Here is a 23,272-nt window from a genome sequence, read left to right as displayed (position 1 = left end):
CACTTTCTGGGTGGGGGGCTCATTACCTTCACCACAGAGCACACGGTCTGTGGACACAGGTCACTACACAGAACCATATCAACCTGCTGGAACTAGTGGCAGTACTCAAAGCACTTCAGGCATTCGGGATGCAACTGACAAACCAGTCGTTTCTAATTGTAACAGCACAACTGCCATGTTCTATATCAACAAACAGGGGGGGGGGGGGGCACACACTCTACAAGTCTATCCAAGTTGGCGCAAAGAATATGGAGGTGGGCCCTCAAACGGGGGATATCCCTATCCTCCCAACACGCTCCAGGGCTACTCAACACTCTAGCAGACTCGCTGAGCAGAGATCCCCTACCAGAGGAACACGAGTGGCAACTATACTCGTGGGTCGTAGACCACATACATATTCTCTCAATGGGGTTATCCCACAATAGCGTTGTTCGCTACAAAAGCAAACCAGCAATCTGGCGATGGTTCCATGTAATAATGTCGCCACAAAAGTCTCGCCGAAAAATGGCCGTTTTTTGTGGCGACATTATTGCATGGAACATGCGGGGGACAGCCACGCAACCCCCAATTTTTTCTTTTTTGTTTCCTGTCCCCGTATATATGGTCACCGATATAATATCGCCACAACCTTTTCCCGGCGATATTATTTACTCAACCATATATATGGGGATATTACCTGATACCCTGGCGATGTGCTATCCCATCAAGCTCCTGTACCTAACCAACCTGTTAACCCAACACGGGGGAACAACGGTACATCCTCAGCCACACTCCATGAACTTGGCAGCATGACTCCTGAAGTCATAAAATTCTGACACCTTAACCTGCCACAGATGTGTATGGACATCCTGAAGGAAGCACGAAAGTCTAACACTAGACGCTGTTATTTCGACTTGTGGAGAAGATTTGTAATTTGGTGCCGGTCTAAACAAATTAACCCCATAGAATGTACCCCATCCCACATGGTAAAATGTTTGCTCCACTTCCTACACTCAGGGTTAGTATTCAACTATTTAAAGGTCCACCTGGCGGCCTTGTCAGCGTACACCACCTCCCACAATAAGGTCTCATGGTGGAAGGTGCCCGTCATCAAAGTATTTATGGAGGTAGTAAAGAGATTCCACCCTCCGATTTCAAATCCGCCGCCTGGATGGTATTTCAATGTTGTACTCGCTAAGCTCATGGGACCCCCTTTCGCGCCTATGCATAAGTCAAGTCTAAAAAACCTGACTTGGAAAACTGCCTTCTTAGTGGCTATTACTTACATAAGAAGAGTTGGCGCATACAAGCATTGTCAGCGCAGGATCCTTTCTTTATCCTACACAAGGACAAGCTGGTTTTACCTACTCACCCTAGGTTCTCCCCTACGTTCATCTCTAAGTTTTAGATGAACCAGTCTATTGAGCTACCGGCTTTTTTTCAGAACCCCACGAGCTCAGCTAAAACTCCACACACTACTTGTGAGGAGGGCGCTACTTTACTTTGTAGACCAGACTGCTAAGGAAAACAGACCAACTGTTTGTCTCTATAGACCAGGCAGAGAAGGAGACCGCATTTCCAAGAATACCATCTCCAGATGGATAGTCAGATGTATACAATTGTTATTCATTACCAAACAATACACTGCCTTTCATGCCTAGAGCTCCCTCCACAAGGAGTACAGGAGCCACTCTGGCTTTCATTGCAAATGTCCCTCTAGACGGCATTTGCAAAGCAGCTACATGGAGCTCAATACTCACTTTCACTCAGCATTACTTCATTGACACTCATTCCAAGACAGATACACAGGTGGGACAAGCAGTTCTAAGACCTCTGTTCGCCCATGAACCTTCTCACATCCCACCACCTTCTCCGAACACTGCTCGCTAATCTATGCACAGCATGTGATCTAAGCAGATTCCACAAGCCTCAGAAGGGATACATTACTCACCGTAATTGTATTTCTTATGGTTGTATCTGCTTAGATTCACATGCGCCCACCCTTCCTCCCCTTGGAGAGAAGGCGCATGGATTCTTATGAGCTTGTCTCATATGTATCTGCTTGGATACAACTTTACTCACGCTACACTTTATGCTACCTCATGTCAGGAAAAATAACTATCTGAGTGACTTTGACGCGTGTAGGACCATGGGTACAGTGGACGTCACACTAGGGATACTATTACTGGCATGCCCTGTCGACGTCCCTTTTTGAGTTTCGAAAACAACTGTAATACTCTGCAGCATCCACCAGATGTCGGCCTATGCACAGCCACAGCATGTGAATCTAAGCAGATACAAGCATCAGAAATACGATTATGGTGAGTAATGTATCATCACGCGTCGAGGTCCCTCATTGTTTTTTTCCACCATTCTAGACGTACGCAGATAGCGGAGTTCCTCTTTTGGTGTAAAGCCATTGACTTCAATTATCGATAGTTCATTCTTTCTATCCTTTACTTCATTGGCCATCGAAACATCACGCCGCTGAAGACAAACTCCCAGTCGAAAGAACTACCTCCCAGCCCGTCCTCAGGCCCGGATTGGTTTACAGAGCCTTGTGTGTCACATGTACAGAGCGCCCTTGCTCCCTGATTTGCACTTTGATCCCTGGCGAAGCAGGTTAGTTGTACCAGCATATAGACCCTCCTGGTCCCCCATTGATCCGGCCTTTCTCTGAGCCCCCAATCCCCTTGAGCACCTGTAACCTACCCGCTCCCATTGCGCTTCCACTTCCCTGTTACCTTCCGCCTCTGGCCCGTATTGGCTCAATCAAAAGCCTTAACCGACCACTCCATGGCAGCCCTCAGCCCGTGCTGCCTATGCAGCTAAGGGCCCCAAAGCAAAGGGTGGCTCCTACTTTGGCGGCTCCAAACTGTGTCTGCAGGTGTAGCAAGTGGCCAGCCATCAACCAGTAGCAACTACCAAGCTAAGTGTGGCATGGGCGGGGAGTAGAGCAATACCTCTACACCAGAAAGCCCTGCCACTCTACCTTACCTCAGAACATAGTTTGCCAGGCTTCTATGACTAACCAACTCTCCAAAGGGTGAGTGTGATGCTGGAAATGCATCAGAGGGACAGGGCCTCTGAATCCTTGTCCTTTACTGTTTTTATCGTGTGTTCTGTCGTGTTTTCTGCCCAGGAGTCCATGTGGGACTCCTGGCAGTGCAGCTCTCTTTTGGTTTGGTGAACAGACCCATGGAATACCCTTATGGCACCCATGGGTAGGGGTACAACCCTGTGCCCCTAGTGTATGTTTTTGGGCACCTGTGGGTGGCCCACAGAGCAGGGTATGGGCTGGTGGCAGCTCCATGCTGAATTTGACAGGTGCTCTGGGTGTCCTCCATTTTGGGATACCCAGGCCCTGCCATTGGGATCAGTTGATTCCTGATAGGAAACAAGATGGCCCCTGTGGCCTCTTGCTTTCTATTGCCTGTTACCTTGTTTTCCCAAAGTCCTGGGAAGCCCTGACTCTATGCCTTCCCCCTGACTGGCTGTTGGGTGGAAGTTCCATATATGGTGTTGTTGTGAAGGCCCAGCTAGACTGACTGGAGCCTTCCCAGTGACTATGTTGTGGGTACCTCCTGTGGGTGGGACCTGGGTGAATGGAGTGTGTGACCAATATACACTCCTTGTTGTGGTTGTCTGGTTTCTGGCATGAGAGACAAAGACTGAGACAGCCCTGCCCGAAACTGGCCTGAATGCAGTGTGTAGTGTTGAATGGCTGGGTACTTGTCCCAATCCACTTTCCTTGTTGTGAGTGTCTGAAAGGGAGGAGTGTGGCCTGAATGCACTATGTGCCTGATTGGCTGACTGACTGCATGAATGCCCTTCTGTATGATTGGCTGCTGAGTGTGTGCCAGCAGTGTGGATGAGAGACAGAATAGTATATCTGGGACCTCTCACCACTGGTAATTGTTCAGAAGCGTTCAGAAGCTGAGTCTCCACTCTAAGAGTAACTGGAACTGCTGATCCTCGACGCCCAGCTGGAAGAAGAAGACTTGCTGATGCACTTGCTTCGACCGATCTGAAAGCTGCCGAATTCGTCGAGGACTGACCCGAGAGAGGACCTGGTAAGGCGCCCTCTTCCCGTGCTCCGAGGGATCATCGAGCACCGCTACATCTTCACCGAAGCGTCCTGGAAGTCAGACCATCGAAAGGCTGCCGACCCGAGACGGGACTGCCGAGGAGATCGAAGTGAAGCACCCGGACATTGCCGCCGTCGAAGTCCATTGCCGTCGACCAGGGTTCGCAGGTCTGTGTAACCGCTGGAGGCCCGTCGAAGTTGTGTTGCCCAGCCGTGGGAACCACTTGACGCTGTGCCGCCGACGACCGGAGCCGTCCGCTCCTTGCCTAATAACATTTGAATCGAAGGACTCCCTCGTCCGCACCGTCGATCGCTTTATCCTGCCGGAGAAAGTCGAGGACGACCAACGCGCCGAGGAGAAACCTGCCGGTGGGTTTCCCGCCACCCGAAGACCACAAAGACTCGAACGACTCGACGCCCTTGCTGGGCCCCCGTCTCCACAATCTTTGCGGTCCAGAACAATTGTCTTCGAGGTGCCCCGCACGCCTCTGCCTTGCAGGACGCCAACGCTCCGTCGTCGACGAGCACCGCTTGGATCGAAGCTGCCACCTCATCGACGCCGTTCTACCCTGTTTGTTGTCGGACGTTCAACGCCCCGTGTCTCCCGCTTGAAAGGGAAGGCATTCAAGAAGGGCCGTCGATTCCCCGACGCCGAACGCCGAGTTCCTCGACGGACGTTCGACGCCCCGTGTCTCCCGCTTGAAAGGGAAGGCATTCAAGAAGGGCCGTCGATTCCCCGCCGCCGAACGCCGAGTTCCTCGACGCTTCTCGATGCCTCTCGACGATCCGTGACGCCCGCTTGAAAGGGGGTCGCTCAAGAAGGATGTGTCGACGCCTCTTCGAAGAACTCGACTTCACCAGGTACATTGGGGGGGTAAAAACATTATAGGAGGGAATAAGACTTGAAGAACAATATATGGACTGGGCTTGTGCTATATCTTTATTTTACAGGTTGCCCAGGTGGGGGGGGATCTCCACACAGAACTGTCTAGTGGTAGGGGCCAGTTTTCTGCCTATTGCTCAACCATCTTATTTTCTCTCCTCTCTCTATTGCTGGTTTCACTCTATTGATTTGTGTGACATTGTTACAGTATTGTTGATGCACTTTAATGAGATCTAATACAAAGGGTGGTACCACTTCAGAATTGTATATATTTGCCATTGTTGATTTTCCAGTACAAAGTGAGTTATTATGATAAGTGTACATAACCTTGAATATTGATTATATAAATACTGTGTTCTAACCAATACAGTGTGTGGACATTCCTTTGTGGGGGCTTGGGGACTACACTGTACTTAGGAACCAGCCTGCATCACCACCTGAGAAGCTAGGCCTTGATTGCTCGACCATAGCTACCGAATAGAGAATCTAGGCTGGGGTCCTCTGTGCCTCCCCTCTACCATATAGAGAGCAGAAGTACAGACCACCCCCTACCAGTCTTTACAGTGAGGCTACTGAATTATCAACTGAGCTACACTGGGGACAGTACTGTGAACACTAGCCGTCGTCACACTTTTGGGAACTTTTAGTTCTCCAGCATGGGGTCTGGCATGGATTCACATGCTCATGAATATTCCCCGTCGTCAGGCTGGGAATCCTCGGTAAAGAAAAAAACCAGTATCAGTTTCGTTTCTGATCTGTCTTTCGTAGTAGTAACCAATCACTGGTCTCTGCGTCATACTGACCACAGCCAATGACGACTGCCCTCTACCTAAGCACCGCCTCTGGCAGCCATCTTCAGATTTTTACCGCACGTTCATGTGTTGGGATCCTCGTGCTATTGCTCTCGAGCGTTAGTGCTATTTTTTCACGTTTTTTGCTCAAAAACTTCGTTTTTTCGGTCAAAAGAGCCTCAAGCTCCACCGACTCTCCATCCGATCAACGGGGACCCGTGTCGGATTCGTCTGCGCCCCTCAAGGGTGAAGATTTCGTCGAGCTACGCTTTTGGAGGACTCCAGAAGCTTCTCAGGCCCGGACATGGCCCAGGAGAAGGGAAGCTCGACGCCCGGAAAGCTGTTCAGGGTCTGCCCTGGATGCCAGCTGCAGAACGTCTTTGAGGACGAACACTCCTTTTGTCTCTACTGCTTACATGAGGACAAGACGCACGTGGAGAAGGACTGTGCGTTTTGCGGCAATATGTCGGAGCGGACCATGAAGGACTGCCATCAACGTCTCGCCAACTGGCTGGAAGGGAAGAGCCCGTCAGGCGAGAAGAAGAGGAAAAAATCCGAGCGGTCTTCTAAGACCTTTGAGGACGCCCCGGCGACGGGGGTCCAACACAAGGCCAAGCACCGCGAGTCCGCTGGCACCGGGAGCGCCGAACGGTCGGGCTCTACGGGCGCCAGGCAGGGCGCACCCTCCCCGGCACCTTCAGCCACGAGCCAACGCTCTGGGTCGGGTAAGAGGAAGGGCGAGCACCCGGCAAAGCTCCTGGAGAGGCCCCGGTCGAGCTCGAAGGCCCCATCGGAGGGGGAGCGAGGCAGTGTCCCCCCTCCCCCTCAAGGATAAGGCGGTGAGCGCACCTAAGGTGGTGAAGGCATTAATCCATCCGGCCAAGCCCTCTATCGATACTGTCGCGGCGACCCTGGCTCAGCCTGTGGAGGCTACACCAGTGGTGGCGACCTCGGGGCTCAGAGTCTCCCTGCCACCTCAGAGGGAGTCCTCTTTTGTGCCCATCGATAGGACCCCCGTGAAATCCCCAGCGGCGAAGAAAAAGGGGGGGCAGGGCGTCGTCGTAGATTCGGCTTCAACCTCGGAGGAAGAGCTGATCGAGGTCTTAAGCCACGGCCTTGGCGTGGAAGAAGACCGGCCCGTCGGGATGGATCCCGACGCAGGTGACGACGACATCGTCGAGGGTGCCGACGGGGCCCCTGATCGCCCGTCGGATTCCCCTCTGCCAGCACCGCAAGACAGCTCGGCGGCCATTTTGTTGGCTATACAGTCCTTATGCTCAGAGATAAGGACGAGACTGCCGTTGCCGACGGATGAACCTCTCCCGTCGGGGGATCCTGAGCCGGGACCTTCTGGTGTTCCCCCGCTCAAGAAAAGGAGGATTCACCCTCCACCTCCTTTTCAGCCGTCGCGCACCATCCAGCCCTCCTCCCCGTCCACCCGAGGGGATGATACGGGGACTGACACGGCAGCGACGGGTACGGACGACGAGGTATACGACGAGGATCTACCGTCGTCACCTCCCACCAGGGTTACTCCGCCCGACGAGATTGGTTCGTTCCACTCCATGATCGCCAGGGCATCCGAGCTTTTCCAACTCTGCCCTGAGGAGAACAACAAGGAAGGATTCCTTTATCAACGGCGCGAGGCCAAGAGGAAGACGGTCCTCGCGGTGCCTCTACTGGACGACATTTGGGATGAGGGCCTCGCCCTCCTCAAGAACCCTTCCACTACGCCAGCTAGAAGAGACCGGTACGAGAAGAAGTACCGGGTCCCGGACGCGGCCCCCCTGTGCCTCCGGGCGCAGCCTTCCCCGGACTCCGTCGTCTCTGCGGCGGCCAGGAAGACTTCCCCACCGGACGGCGAGGGAAAGAAATTGGACTCTATGGGACGCAGGGTCATCTCGTCTGCAGCGACGACGATTAAAGCGGACAACGCCTTGGCTATCGTGGCCCGCTACGACAGGGAGCTATGGTACAAACTGGCTCCCCTGCTGGACTTCCTACCGGACGACAAGAGGGCGGATGCCCTGGAGATCCTACAGGAAGGTGAGGTGGCGTCGGACCATGCCATCACTATTGCGACGGACATCGCCGACACTGGGTTTCGCCAGTTGGGCAACGGCGTGTGCCTTAGGCGGCGTGGATGGCTCAAGGCTACGGACTTCCGTTAAGACGTACAGACCAGAGTCCTGGACATGCCGTTCGATGGGAACAACCTGCTTGGGAAAACAGTGGACGATTCCCTTCAGGCCATTAAAGCGGACACTGAGACGGCCTGGGCCCTTGGGGTTCTGCAGCAACGACGGACGCCCTTTCGGAGCAGCGGAGGCAAGGGCGCCTCCAAAGGTTCCGGCGGCGGTTTCTCCACCTACCGTTAAGCGGCCCGCTCGTCGTCTCAGGAGGCCTACAGAGGACGAGGCAAGTCTGGCGGACCCCGCCGTCGTCGCCAAGGAGGTCAAGGCGGCAAAGCCTCGTCGAAACAGGATTGAACCGACCGTGGGGTCGGGCCCCCACCGATGCACCCCGGTGGGAGGCCGACTGGCGAGCTTCGTCAGCGTGTGGGAGTCCATCTCCACCGGGTGCTGGACGCCTTAGCCCGGGGCCACGCGCTCGAGTTTCAAAGAAGGTGCCCGCGCGTCCCCCCCGTGGCCAGGAAAGAGCTTCACGTCCCTCAGCTTCTCCTGGAGGTAAGGGCGATGCTCAGGAAGGGCGCCATCGAACTCGTCCCAAAGAGGCTTCGGGGCTCCGGAGTTTACTCGAGATACTTCCTCGTGAAGAAGAAGATGGGAGGATGGCGCCCCATCCTAGACCTGCGACGTCTGAACAAATTCATCAAGGCGCAGAAGTTCCGGATGGTCACCCTCCAGCACGTCCTGGGTCAGCTGGAGGAAGGAGACTTCCTGTCGTCGTTGGAATTGGAGGATGCCTACTTCCATATTCCCATCTTGAAGGGGCACCGAAAATTCCTCAGGTTTGTGGTCCAAGGGCATCACTACCAGTTCAAAGCCCTCCCCTTCGGACTACTGTCGGCACCCAGGGTATTCACCAAGTGCCTTGCACCGGTGGCGGCGCAGCTGCGCCGCGAGGGGATCCACGTCTACCCCTACCTGGACGACTGGCTCATCCGAGCCAAGACGAGGGAGCTCGCCGTGGAGCACACGGCAAGGACCGTCCAACTTCTCACGGACCTTGGATTCTCCGTGAACTACGCCAAGTCCCACCTGGTACCCGTGCAAAACGCACTGTTTCTGGGAGCAAAGCTCGACACAGTGTCCCTTCTGGCCTCCCCGTCGGAGGAAAGAACCAGGTCCATCCTGGGCAAGGTACAGCAGATGTTGGCTTCCGACGTGGCCAAGGTGAGGTCCATCAAGTCCCTCCTCGGAATGATGTCTTCTTGCATCTACCTCATTCCCATGTGCAGGCTCCGGATGCGCCCGTTGCAGGAGTTCCCGGACGCGCGCTGGATCCAAACGACGGGCGGCTTCGAGGAGAGGATCACACTCGACGAGAGTTTCCGCCGAGCGGTCCGGTGGTGGGGCACCCGCGCGCATCTGAGGGCGGGCATGGACTTCCAGACCCCAGACCACCAGGAGACAGTGACCACGGATGCCTCCCTGGAAGGGTGGGGAGCGCACACCGAAAAACTGCACGCGAGAGGCCTTTGGCTCCCGACGGAGAAGTCCCTCCATATCAACGTCCTGGAGCTCCGTGCAGTGTTCTGGGCCCTCAGGTCCTTCCTTCCGTCCCTCAAGGGCAAGGTGGTGAGGATCTTCACCGACAACACCACCACCTTGTTTTACATCAGGAAACAGGGCGGAACCAGGTCCCCAGCACTGTCCAAGGAGGCGCAGGACCTGTGGCATTGGGCCGTCGCCCAAAGGATGTTTCTGGTGCCGTTTCATCTGGCAGGGATAAAAAACACCATCGCCGACTCACTCAGCAGGGAGATGCGCTCGTGCCACGAGTGGGAACTACGGCAGGATCTAGTGGATCGCCTCTTCCGACAGTGGGGCACACCCCAGATCGACCTGTTTGCGACGGCGACGAACTCCAAGTGCCGAGGTTCGCCAGCAGGTTTCCCCAGGCGAGGAGCATGGGCGATGCTTTCTCGTTCCCCTGGGAGGGCCTGTTCCTCTACGCGTTCCCTCCTTTGCCACTGCTAATCCGGCTCGTCAACCAGCTCAAGAGGTCACGGTGCAGGATGATCCTCGTCGCACCTGCGTGGCCGAGGCAGATATGGTTCCCGGACCTTCTGGACTTGTCAGCGTCCCCGCCAATCAAGCTGCCGGTGGACGCGGATCTACTCTCCAGGGAAGGAGGCGCCATCCTCCACCACGACCCGAAATCGCTGAACTTGCAGGCCTGGCTCCTGCAGCGCTAGAGTTTGGAGGATACGACATACCGGCCGACTGCAGAGAGGTTCTTGCAAAGGCCAGGGCGTCCTCGACTCTTAAATGCTACGGACACAAATGGAAGAGGTTCTCTGTCTGGTGCCACGCACAGAAGATTAACCCTCTACGGATTACGGCTCCTCAGGTACTGCCGTACCTGCTGACGCTGGCCAAAGCTGGTCTGGCACACGCGTCCATCAAGATTCATCTGGCTGCGATCTCCTGATACACCAGAACCACGGGGCGGACGTCCTTGTGGTCTCATCGTCTGGTGAAAGAGTTCATGAAGGGACTGTTCAGATCGTTCCCGCCGGTGAAGGCTCCGGCCCCGGCGTGGGAGCTCAACGTGGTGCTGACCAAGCTCATGGGACCTCCGTTCGAGCCTCTGCACTCGGCCCCGTTGAAGTTTCTGTCGTGGAAAACGGCGTTTCTTGTGGCCATCACCTCCGCACGACGGGTGGGAGAGATCCAGGCCCTTTCCTGCAAGGCCCCGTACTTGACTTTTCACGACAGGAGGGAAGTGCTCAGGACGCATCCCTCCTTCATGCCCAAGGTGCCGTCGGAATTCCATCTCAACGAACCCTTGGTGTTGCCTGTGTTCTTCCCGTCGCCTTCGTCGCCGGCTGAGAGGACTTTGCACTCGCTGGATGTGGCTAGAGCGCTGAAGTTCTACGTGGACCGCACAAAGTGTTTTCGGAAGACGTCACAACTCTTTGTGAACTTTGGACCTGTCAATCAGGGGAAGGCTCTCTCGAAGGCTTCCATTTCCAGATGGCTCTCCGGCTGTATCATGTACTGTCATCGGTTGGCAAACCGACCGCTGCCTGGCAGTCCGAGAGCCCATTCCACCAGTGTGATCGCAGCTACCACGGCGTTCCTTTCTGGTGTGCCCCTGCTGGACATATGTAGGGCTGCTACGTGGAGGTCGACGCACACCTTCACGAAATTCTACTGCGTCGATCGGGATTCCAGGGAGGAGTCCAGGGTCGGCCAAGCAGTGTTGCGCAACCTGTTCGCCTAAGGTGAGCCTCGTGAGGAGGTAAAATGCTTAATGTTGAGTTTGATGTGATGCTTAATGTTGAGCCTTTGCCACCTCCCGTGGTTGTGCATGTGTGTACTGCTATGTATTTTTTATTCATGAGCATGTGAATCCATGCCAGACCCCATGCTGGAGAAGGAACAAGTTACTTACCTGTAACTGTTGTTCTCCAGCATGGGTCTGGCATGGATTCACATGCGAACCCTCCCGCCTACCCCTCTGCGGCTCTTCACTTGGTCATACTGCCACTTCACGTGCTTCCAAATCTGAAGATGGCTGCCAGAGGCGGTGCTTAGGTAGAGGGCAGTCATTGGCTGTGGGCAGTATGACGCAGAGACCAGTGATTGGTTATTACTACGAAAGACAGATCAGAAACGAAACTGATACTGGTTTTTTCTTTACCGAGGATTCCCAGCCTGACGACGGGGAATATTCATGAGCATGTGAATCCATGCCAGACCCATGCTGGAGAACAACAGTTACAGGTAAGTAACTTGTTCCTTTTGCCTTGAGCTAAATCTAGAGGCTGCCACATTGAGCCAGAACTGTGATTACTAAGACAGAACTGCAAATGTTACCTGCATCACTCTCTTAGGGAATACTCAACACTAGCAATCTCCCACTATAAATGTACTCTCAAATATAGGTATAACAAACCATCTTGCGTCTGTTACAATACTAAACCTGCTGCATTCTGAAACCTAGGCCTTTTCCCACTATACAGGACTTTCAAACCTAGGTGTAGCTGGATTCGCAAATCTATGTGTAGCCGCCATCTTTTTATACTATATTTGAAACCTTCTGTAGTGTTTCCTAGGCCTCTTTCCCACTATACAGGATTCTCAAATCTAGGTGCAGCCTCTTTCTCTGTATATTATATTTGAAACCACCTGTATTGTGAAGCCTGGGCCCCCTCCCACTATCTAGGACTCCCAAATCTAGGCGTTGAGCCACATTGCGATGTTAGTTGCGAGACATATAACCCACTAACCAAAAAGCTAAAGTTTCTGCATACCCAACTCTCTCAAAAACCCACACAACCACCTCTCGCACAGCAAACCGCATGCACTTCACCACACCACACCGCAACAAACACATAAGCCACACCAACAGCACACAAGGACTGACATCGACCCGAGACTCGCACCCAAGCTCAGTGCACGGTGAAAACCGAACTGAAGCTGCCAACGGGACATCACTTCTCTCACTATCCTACTCCCTCTTCACCCTTCTAACCCACCCCGCCTTCCCGTTTGCAGATCTGCCTGGGGACCAGTTCCGATTGGTGACAGTGTGCGGTCCAAATACCTTTTAACATCCTACCCCTAGGTAGAATGTCTGTGCTTTACACCTTTCTTTTGCAACTGCCTGGTATTTTGACCTCGAGAATGGCAGTGTTTGATACTAGAGTGGGTTAAAACTAGGAACTGAAGTAACAGGGGCGGTGCATGCTATATACAATATGGGTGTCGTAGGCCTCGAGAGCCGATGGACGCCGTCGAGGGACAGAGCAGTTCAGTATGACGCACATTGCCCGCTATCGCAAAAACTGTTTCTGAAGCAGCCGACGCTGGAAGGAGTTATCATACGATGAGGAATACGTGGGAGGAACATCCAGTTGAAATAACATTACCAGGGGTAAGTAACTGGACCTTATTTCATGACCCCATTCTGCTCCTGAAAGGTCCCTTCTCAAATTGGATGTAGAGAAGGACCGGATAAATATTCATGAAAGACTAAACACAGTAGAAATTCTGAACTTTTCTAATGAAGTAATCCATGCAGGTTTCCCTGCTGCTGAAAAATCCATAGGTAGGCAAATAGTTTTTTGTATTACTTTATCCTATCAAAAGGCTAACGGAATTCTTGTGGGTAAACCTAGATCTCGGGAAACTAGAGTAAAAGCAACTACTGCAGCATTCCTGAAAAATGTCTTGGTATCTAAAATGTGTAATGCTGCCAGGCCATTTGGAGATCAAGCCATGCTTTTATGGCTGCCTTGGTCAAACATCCTTTAAGTCTTTGTGGGGTAGCTGTCCTATATGTTTTCCTCTTTTCCCCCTTTCCTTTTTTTCTTTTCTATTCCATGTGTATGAATATTAACATGGCTCCCATCTGTTCAATGTTTATGAATATTGAAGATCTTAATGGAGAAGAAAGATGCCTATAATGCAAGTTCTTTCTCATGGGTATCGTCATTTAATTAATCAACTACCCACCTGCCTCGTAGGTCACCAAAAGGAATATGATTTATCAACCGAGGGGACTGTTTGTTTGCCATTATGTGTTAATTAACTGAGTTCCATATGCTTCTGTAATACATCATGATGCCAGAGCTATCTGGTTGACTGAAAGTGACAGTGTTCTACTTACATTTTTATATGTCAGCCTATCTGCCCTCTTCTTTTTACAATTGGAGGCATTTTGGTTTCCTTAAATATGTATTTGATATTTCTGGAGTTTACATGTAACTTTACATTTGAAAAAAAGTTACAATCTCAACCAAGTAGGCTTTTTAATGAAATGTATTTCACTATTTAAATGTTTTCTCGCAGTCCAATATTCAGATGCCCTGTACACAAGCGGATACATTCAGTAGGCTCTCAGGATGGAAAACTGGTTGTTTCGAAAACAATAAATCTGCTATTTGGAATGCTGCTGGGCTTATTCCATCTTCCACTAGCAATGCTGTTCAACACTATTGGAGTTCCTAAAAACATGATGCACAATGCTGGTCTGTTTTCTTACTCTGTGTAATCGTATGGAAGCACTTCGAGGAAATTCACAAGGAATGTTACCCTAACATTTCCCAACAGCTATTCATTTTGCTGCAGCTGTGTTGGATAAGATTTTCATAGCAGTACAAATCTTCCTGACCTGTGTCAACCCCAGAACTTTTTGCTTTTACCGGTGGATTATTGTTCCTTGTACCTCAGTGAGTGGGAATCTTTTTCCACACTCTGGACTCTCCATAGTGTATTAAGTTATCCTTTTTGACAATAAGTGCCAATTGTTGCTTGGTTGCCATAGGGGCTCCCCTTTTAATTTTCTCTGGCTAGGAAGCATCTTTGGATCCCTTTTACGATTTGTAGGGACCAGCACCCCCCTGCCCCCCCTTATGTGGAGTGCCGGTATCTCCTTTCTAATTTTAAATGTAACATTTTATGTTACAAGGAAAAAATCACCTTTAATGGCTGGTGGCAGTGAAACGTTTTATTAATTCGGTGCACCTTTACCGTGGTAAAGGCACTGATGGGTGCTAATTTTACCAAAATGGCCTTGTTTTGTTTTTTTGCGATTTTAGTGTTTCTTGTTTCCTTCCGGACATCCAGGGTGGGAAATTCCTTTCTGTGATTCTGTGGACTCCCCGCCCAGCCTCCAGAGTGTCTGTGAAGGCAGTAAGCGAGGGAGGTTGGCTGTTCTGACAGGATTGCCAACACCCCAAGTTTGAATGTTGCAAGGCTGTTTGATCGGCTTGGTTCCTGCATGAACGTCTGATCCTGGAAGCTGAAGAGGTAGTCGACCACTGGAACCAAAATCGAAGAGGAAGATTAAGAATTGCGGCTGAAATGATTTCCAGCGACCAGATAGCCTGCTGTGTAACCAAAGCCTGCTGTAGCCCTTCCTCCAATCGACCTGGGGACTCCAAAAACGACCCTGACCCAGAGCCTGGTGATACCCACTACACTCAAGAAGACCTGCATTTTGAGCCGGCCCACTCTGTACTGCAACGTTGCAGGGCTGCAAAACCCCAATACCCTGGGACCTCGAGCCATTGTGCGGTGCGCGGTCTTCCGAATTCGTAATCTCGCCGAATCCCCGTGGGCATCCTACTGGATCTCCAGAGGCACAATGCCAGTCCGAAAGTCCCCTCACCAGAGTGCTGGACCTTGCATATTTTGAGAATCCCACCCGCAATATTGTCTTTGCTCCTGACAAAGGTTCCAATTCCACAGAGCCACATCCAGCCGTGAGGAAAACCTTGCCTAGAACCTTCCCTGTGATCCTTGCTGCAAATGTCCTTAGTGTCCCGTCTTCTTGATGAAAGAATTCAACGACCAGGCTTTTGGCTGAAGATCCTAAAGTCCTTCTGCTGCAAAATCTTCTGTGCTCAGGTACTGTGATGGCTTGGGTATTTACTTACCTTAAGTCTCTTGTGATTTCTGTGTAGTTCTGTGTTGTTTTCTGTGATTGGGAGTCCTCTCGTTCAGTGCACCCAGGCCCCTGCTGGAATCCTCATAGGATGTCTTTTGTGAAGCCCCGGACCCTCAACTAACTATAAAGTAATGTACTTGTTTTAAGAGTCTTCTTTAGGAACTCTGACTTTTGCTACTTAAGAACCTATTGTTACCTGCTTGTTGGACACTAGACCCTAGTGTCCCCCGCCCCCTCTTCTGTCACTGAGGACACTCGTGCTCCAAGAATAAGGGAAAGACTTTTAAGGAGTGTGCCTTTTGCCTAGAAAAGATAATATGTTTGAAAGTTACTTAATTGCAAAAGAAGTTGGTTGGTAACTGTAATTCTGTGAGTGAACGGTTACAAAAGGTATTACTTACCTTAGAAATATTCTGCCATTCTGAAAAGTATATGTAACCTTGTTCTTTCATTAGAAACGGTTTAGCCATTCTAACGGAAAGTAGATGCAAGGGTATATTACTCACCTGTGGTTTGGTTATACCTCTTCCCAAAAGTAATGCTGTGGGTTTCACTTCACTATATTCACTATTCCAATTATGAGTGTCCCCAACTGGGTCTTGCTTCGCCTGATTTGCTGTTAGCCTGTCCAGAAGAAGTCTGTATTGGGATTTTTACCTACCTAGAATAACCGTGATTCATTCATAAAGTATAACACTGGGTTTTGCTTTCCCTGGCCTGTTTTAGACAGTCTTCGGTTTACACCTGCCTGTAAGTGGTGGACAGCTCCTGTAAAAAGTGTATAGTTTTTACTCACCTTTAGCATGACTGTTCTCCTACAATAAGGTAGAGTTATTGCTTCCCTTGGTCTGTGAACTGAAAATCAACTGTAATTGAATATTACACCCCCCAAGGTTCAACTCCCGTAGAATAACTTATCCTGTATCAGAGTTATCGGTTTATACTGTTCCTAGAATCTGTGTTTCGAGGGGATTGGGTCCTCCGACGTATTCCATATCTATGACAGGTAATGTCCACAGCTGTGCTGCTCCGGAAAATCTTTGGTGTCTGCATCCTGCGTCGATGACGTCAATGCGCCGTCCCCGAGGACCTCCTCCGACGGCCGACGTCACCCGATGTGATAAGTAGGCCGCAAGATGCCTATAGCCTCAGTTCCGTTTTTTCCGCAAACGTGTTCACTTCGTTAATCTCTGTACGCCTCGACTCGTCGGAGTTTGCTGTTTTCGAATTCTCGGTTCGTTGCACCTATTAGGTTTTTTGTGAAGACCTGTTCGTGGCGATGTCTACTTCGTCTTCAACCCCGCGTCCGGGCTTCAAGAAATGCGGGGACTGTGGGTCCAAGATGTCGGTCACGGACTCGCACGACACCTGCCTCTGGTGCCTCAGGGAGGCCCACAATACGGACGACTGTGTCGACTGCCAGTCGCTCACGGCAAAGGCCTTGCGGGAACGCAAGAAGCTGTCGGTAGGCCGGGTGTCTAAGCCCCGGAAGTCGAGGTGTGCGGGGCTTTCGACAGATGACTCGAGGGGTGACTCTCCGCGCCATCGTCGGAAGTCTAGTGGGTCTCCTTCCAGGAGTCTGTCTCGCCACTCCCCCGCCTCTTCGAGGCATTCCCGGAAGCGCCGGCATAAGTCGCCTTCCCCGTCCTCTTCCGAGGACTCCGCCCGTCGGCGGGTCGCTTATCCCTCCATGCAAGCGACACCGGAGGAATGGGCTTCCTTCGGGAAGCAGATGTTGGCGATTCTTGAATCGCAGGGCACCGGTCCGTCCGCACCTTTGAGTGGGGTCGGTCGGCACCGGTCGAGAGACAGCGCTCGTACACCTTTGGGATCGGGTGGTCGGCACGGCTCGCGGGAGAGGTCCCGCTCGGACAAGGGTAGCCGTTCTCGCCATGCCCGTTCCAGGTCCCGGTCCTCGACGCACTCGAGACCGCGTGATCCTGTGACGTCTTCGAAGACGTCGACGCCTGTGGTGCCGAGGTCGTCAACTATTTCTCTCGAGGCTCCTCCTCCGAGGGGGTTGTCGATGCCGTCGGCACCTAGGTCGTCGAGAGACACGCTCGGACCTCCGGCTTCGAGGCCTCTGTCGACGCCGCCGATGCTGGCGGCACTGGAGCTGACGTCGACGCCGATTCGCTCGACGTCGACGCCTTTTCTGTCGACGCTGGCGCCGACTCGTTCGCCGCCTTCGACGCCTTTCGAGGCGGTGGTGTCGGATGGGCCCCGTGGCACGGGGTTTGCCCCTAGAAAGGCTCTGGCTAAGGTTAAGGCACTGCTTTGGTCCCCAGAGGTCTTCCTCTTCACGCCTGGAGTACATTTCAGAGGGTGATGAAGGCTCTGATGTCGGCTTGGTTCTGGTTACGGTTCCAGATGAGCTTATCTCGGGAAATAGCCAGTTTGATGATCTGAGGCAGTGACTGCATGATGCCAGTGGATTGGACACCTCTCCGGAGGTGGAGTTTTGTAGGCCGGAGCCTGGCACTCATGCCGATTCTTCATATCGGCGCTTTATGTCTCGGGTCACCGAGTATTTGGATCGGTCAGCTCCCCCAGGGGAGTTCGTTCAGGATGATCTCACGGACATCCTTGATCTCGGTCCCGCCACTGAACCGGTTTTGCTGTTTCATATGGCTCTGCAGAGAAGGGTGGCGGCGGCTTGGACTGTTCCGGAGAGTCTCCCGGCAGTGGGTAAGTTTTTGTCACGAAAATATCGTCCAGCCAGTAGCGACCCCTGCTACTTGTACAGGCACCCCACTCTGGAGAGTTTGGTGGTGCAGGCGGCTACGGCCCCGGCAAAGCAGGCGTCGTATCCTACCATCCCTCCGGATAGGGACGACAAACGTTTTGACGGCTGGGCGAAGAAAGTGTTTTCTTCGGGGGTATGGCGCTTCAGGCGGCCAACTCCGTATGTGCTTTGTCTCGTTTCACCCACACTCTGTGGAACTGTTGCATTAGCGGCAGAACATATTCCTGAAGGGGACGAACGGGATGGTTTCCTTGCTATGGTTCAGGATGGCAAGGATGCCATGTGTGAGGCCGTTCAGTCGGGTTTGGACTTGGCAGATTGTGTCAGCCGGTCCATGGCGGCGAGCACCGTAATGCGCAGGTTTGCGTGGTTGCAGAAGTGTGGATTCGCGCCTGATGTGCAGTCCCGGCTCCTCAACATGCCCATTGACGGTGAACATCTTTTTGGCAGCAAGGCTGACGAGAGCCTTGAGAGGTTGCAGACCTCGAAAGCTGCAGCAAAGTCATTGGGCGCTGCAGTTCGCCAACCTCCGCCTTTTCGTCCTAGGGGACAGCAATGGAGGGGGAGGCTTCTTTCGCTATTACTCCTTCAATAAAGCAAGGGGAGATAGCAGTCAGAGGCCATCGTAAGAGTGCCAGAGGTGGAAACAAAGGTACTCGAGGTGCCAAGGCCGCTCGGGCAGTTGCCTCTTTGCCTTCAGGCAAGGCCGCTGCCGCTACCACTCAGTCATGAGGCCAGATCCCATGGTTCGCCGGTTGGGGGAAGGCTGGCGCAGCATCTTGTAGAGTGGCAAGCCATTACTTCGGATGTGTGGGTTCTGGAGATCATAACCCACGGCTACTGTCTTCCTTTTCGGCAGAGGCCTCACGACAATCCACCAGGGAACCTCTCTTTGAAGTGTCCGGATCTGCTCCTGGCGCAGGAAATTCAAGTCCTGCTGGAGAAGGGCGCCATAGAACTGGTGCCTGTAGCGGAGAGGAACAAGGGATGGTATTCCCCTTATTTTTTGATTTCGAAGAAAGACGGGGGATTGAGACCCATCATGGACTTGCACGGTTTAAACAAACTCCTCAGGAAGGACAAGTTCAAGATGGTGACTCTTTCTCAAGTCCTCCAGGCCCTTCAACTTTAGGACTGGTTGGTGTCTCTCGACCTCAAGGATGCTTACTTCCATGTGCCGATCCATCCCAAGCACAAGAAGTACCTGAGGTTTGCGGTTGGTGACTCGCACTTTCAGTTTCGGGTCCTGCCGTTCGGATTGACCTCCGCCCGAGGGTTTTCACCAAGCTCATGGTGGTGGTGGCAGCACATCTCAGGAAAGGGGGATTCACGTCTACCCCTACCTGGACGATTGGTTGATCAGGGGGAGCTCTCCCGAGAAAGTCCAGGATCATCTGTCCCTCGCCTGCCACTCCCTTCACAGGCTGGGCTTCTCCCTCAATTTAAAGAAGTCCCATTTGACACCAACGCAGCGGCTCCAGTACATTGGAGCAGTGCTTGACACGTCCCTGGGGCAGTGTTTTCCTCCTCAGGTGAGGGCTCTTCACATTCAGCTGATGGTGAACAAGTTTCAATTTGCCCAGGATCTCCCAGCGTCCGAGTTCTTGAGACTGCTCGGCCTTATGGCATCCTGCATTCTTCTGGTGCCAGAGGCTCGTCTGCGGATGAGATCTTTGCAGTGGGCACTCAAGCTCCAGTGGTCTCAGTCCTCCGGCAGGCTGTCGGACCCTGTTCAGGTGCCGCCCTCGGTAGCCCGGGATCTTCTGTGGTGAGCCGTCGAGGGCAATCTGATGAAGGGGGCCCCATTTTGGCTGCCCTGGCCGGAGGTGACGATCGTGACGGACGCATCCCTCACGGGATGGGGAGCTTGTGCCAACTAGTTGACAGCGGTCGTTGGTCTCCGTCGGAGTCCAGACTCTATATCAATCTGTTGGAGCTGAGGGCCGTCAGGCTAGCCCTGAAGGCTTTTCTGCCGATGGTGGCCATGCACTACCTCAACAAAAAGGGGGGGGGGGCAGGGTCACTTCCGCTGTGCAGGGAGGTGATGCAGCTCGAGTTCTGCGCCATCCAGCAGGAAGTTTCGATCTCGGCTGTTCATCTGGCTGGAGACAACAACGAGACGGCGGATGCTCTGAGCAGGCAGAGCACGATCTCTCACGAGTGGGAGCTGGCTCAGGAGATTCTCCTGGAGATCTTCGCCCTTTGGGGAGCCCCTCAAGTGGATCTCTTCGCCTCCAGTGTCAACCGGAAGTGCGAAAAGTTTTGCTCGTGGGAATTTCCTCCAAAAGGAGCCTTAGGAGACGCATTCGTGGTGGAGTGGTCATTCCCACTACTGTATGCGTTTCCTCCAGTCCCCGTCATCCCGCAAGTGCTGCAGAGGTTAGAGGTTTGGTTCCCAGATGATCCTCATTGCTCCGGCGTGGGCCTGGAGGACGTGGCACCCGGACCTTCTCGACTTGTCCAAATGCCCTCCACATCGTCTTCCCTACCGAGACGATCTGCTCTCACGGGAGGGGGTGGGTCAGGTTCTCCATCCAGAGGTCAGATCCCTCAACCTTCACGCTTGGCTTCTGAAAGGTTGAGGTATAAGTATTGGGATCTTCCTGAAGACGTGATGGAGGTGTTGCTCTCGGCCAGGCGGCCGGCAACAAAGTCTCTGTACCGTTGCCGTTGGAGAAACTTCTGCGACTGGTGCAGAGTTAAGAACGTGGATCCTTTTGATTGTGACATTTCCATGGTTCTGTCTTTTTTGCTTTCCTTGGCCCACAGAGGCTTGCAAGTGGGGGACCATTAAAGGTTACCTGGCGGCGCTGTCCATATTTAAGCGCTCGTCTGAAGAGTGTTCCTATTTTAAGATTCCTTTAATTTTGCAGTTTTTGAAAGGGCTCACTAATGTGTTCCCTTCGTCACCTTTTCTGGTGCTTGGTTGGGATTTGAACTTTGTTCTTAAGTTTCTTATGGGTGCTCCGTTTGAGCCTTTACATTCTTGCCCATTGAGGCTGTTAACTCTGAAAACTGTGTTTTTGGTTGCGATTACTTCAGCTCGCAGAGTGAGTGAGTTACAGGCACTTTCAGTTAAGCCACCCTTCACTGTGTTTCATAAGGACAGGGTTGTCCTTAGAGTTCGTCCTTTTTTTCTTCCGAAGGTGCTTTTGGAATTTCATTTGAGCCAGAAGGTGGTTCTTCCGGCGTTCTATCCTCCTCCACATCCTGGTAAGGAAGAGGAGCGGCTCCATAGGCTTGATTCTAGGAGAGCTTTGAGCTTTTATATTTCGCGCATGTCCCGGGTCAGAATCGACGATCAACTTTTCATTGGTTACGCTGGAAAGCGTTTGGGACAAGCTGTGACGAAACAGACTTTGTCTCGTTGGATTATTTTAGCTATCTCGGAGTGTTACCGTTTGGCGGGTAAGGATCCTCCGGCTGGTTCGCGGGCCCATTCTACCAGGGGAGTGGCTGCGACTACTGCCCTGCAGAGGCGGGGTTCCTATTCACCTGGGCTTCAGTACATACTTATGTACGTCACTACTCCCTCGATTTCATCAGAGGGCAAGATCTGGCCTTTGGCAAGGCAGTTCTCTATTCCGCAATTTGATTGGGCATGCAAAATTTGGATTCTAAATTCTTTCCCACCTCCTTGCTTGGTACTGCTTTGGGAGTCTGTCATAGATATGGAATACGTCAGAGGACCCAATCCCCTCGAAGAACAAGTTACTTTCTTACCTGGTAACGTTCTTTCGATGGGATGGTCCGACGACGTATTCCATATCGCTCCCTCCCTGCCTTCCCCGCTGCAGAATTTCTTTTGCGATTGCAGCTTGCGTTCCGCAAGGCCTTGTGTGTCTGGTAGGCAGAAAACTGGTGGCACACGTTATGGGAAAAAACTATAACTGAGGCTATGGGCGTCGTTCATCCTACTTATCACATCGGGTGACGTCGGAGGAGGTCCTCGGGGACGGCGCATCGTCGTCATCGACGCAGGACGCAGACGCCAAAGATTTTCCGGAGCAGCAGAGCTGTGGACATTACCTGTCATAGATATGGAATACGTCGCCGGACCATCCCATTGAAAGAACGTTACCAGGTAAGAAAGTAACTTGTTCTTCACTAGATCAGAAAAGTATATTGTCCAGTTGATATTATATATGTGATTTCTTTCGCGGTAAGACTGATGAGGGTCTACTTACGTGGTATTCCTGAAAGTAATCTTAAAGTAACTATTTGTTTGGACTTCCCTTGAACTCCTGCTGGGTGTTCCAAATAAGGTTATATGCTTTGGTCTGTGTACCTTCAAGCATAGTGTTGTTTTTCCATAATGAGTTCATATGATCTGTGGTAGTACTTATTTCCCCCAAGATTTATCTGGGTCTACTTGTATTTAAATAAACAATTTTATTTTTACAATGCATAGTGTTTCAGTGTTTCTTTGGACCATTTGTATTACAATTTGTTTGTACTGATTCTACAGCCCTCTCTCTCCTAAAATAAGCCTGGCTGCTCGGTTTACGCTACCCTGAACTCGGGTGGTACAGCCTTACACGAAGAGTGGAGTCTTGTACTGCCTCCGTTTAATGGTTTTACTTTCAGAAAAACCGTCCAAACACTGTTATGTGGTTGATTGTAAAGGTGAAATTGTTTGACGTGAAGTCTCCTTTCAGCCACCAAGCAATGCTTGCACAAGAATGAGGCTATCCCGTTGATTTCCTTTTGAAGTAGAACCATGTGTACACTCTAATCTATGCTCTCCCTTCACACACATGATCCACTTTCAGGGGAACTCCTTGAAGGTTCTCTTTGACTATTCCTAAACATGGGTGAATTAAAACTGAATTAATTGACAAGTGTTTTCAGGAGTCAGAGTTAATGAAAGCTTACAGCACAACAAAATGGGTCTGTGAGCTGAAATAATGTATTGCTTATTTGAAACATAACAAGAGGAGGATGTTTTTTGCTTTTTTTATTTGCGCCTTATGCTGATCGGTTTCTGTAAGGGAAGCCTCTCTAATGCATGCTTCCTCTTGCAGTCCAAGACTCCAGCCCTAGTGTTTGAATTCATCAACAACACCGATTTTAAGGTGAGTCAGAGCGTTAGTGTTTTGAGGCCAGGGACTAGGTGGGGATTGTCTGTATGTAAGAATTGAGATTTACATATATGTAGTAGCACGTTGGAGGAGGGACTAGTTTGGGGGCAATATCCAATG

General features: G+C 51.9%; 1 protein-coding gene across 1 annotated transcript in view; it reads left to right on the top strand.

Annotated features, from left to right (window-relative positions):
- CSNK2A2 (casein kinase 2 alpha 2) overlaps nucleotides 1-23,272 on the top strand; it is an 876,327-nt gene that overhangs the window by 322,181 nt on the left and 530,874 nt on the right. Inside the window, exon 4 of the mRNA XM_069654499.1 lies at nucleotides 23,096-23,146. Within this exon, the coding sequence (XP_069510600.1) occupies nucleotides 23,096-23,146 (51 nt within the window). The remainder of the gene's footprint in view (nucleotides 1-23,095; nucleotides 23,147-23,272) is intronic.

Source organism: Ambystoma mexicanum, chromosome 1p (assembly GCF_040938575.1).
Source record: "Ambystoma mexicanum isolate Mex_15411 chromosome 1p, UKY_AmexF1_1, whole genome shotgun sequence".
NCBI classification, from domain to species: Eukaryota; Metazoa; Chordata; class Amphibia; order Caudata; family Ambystomatidae; genus Ambystoma; species Ambystoma mexicanum.
Note: the sequence above shows the minus strand (reverse complement) of the source record. Positions and strands in the feature narration are given on the sequence as shown.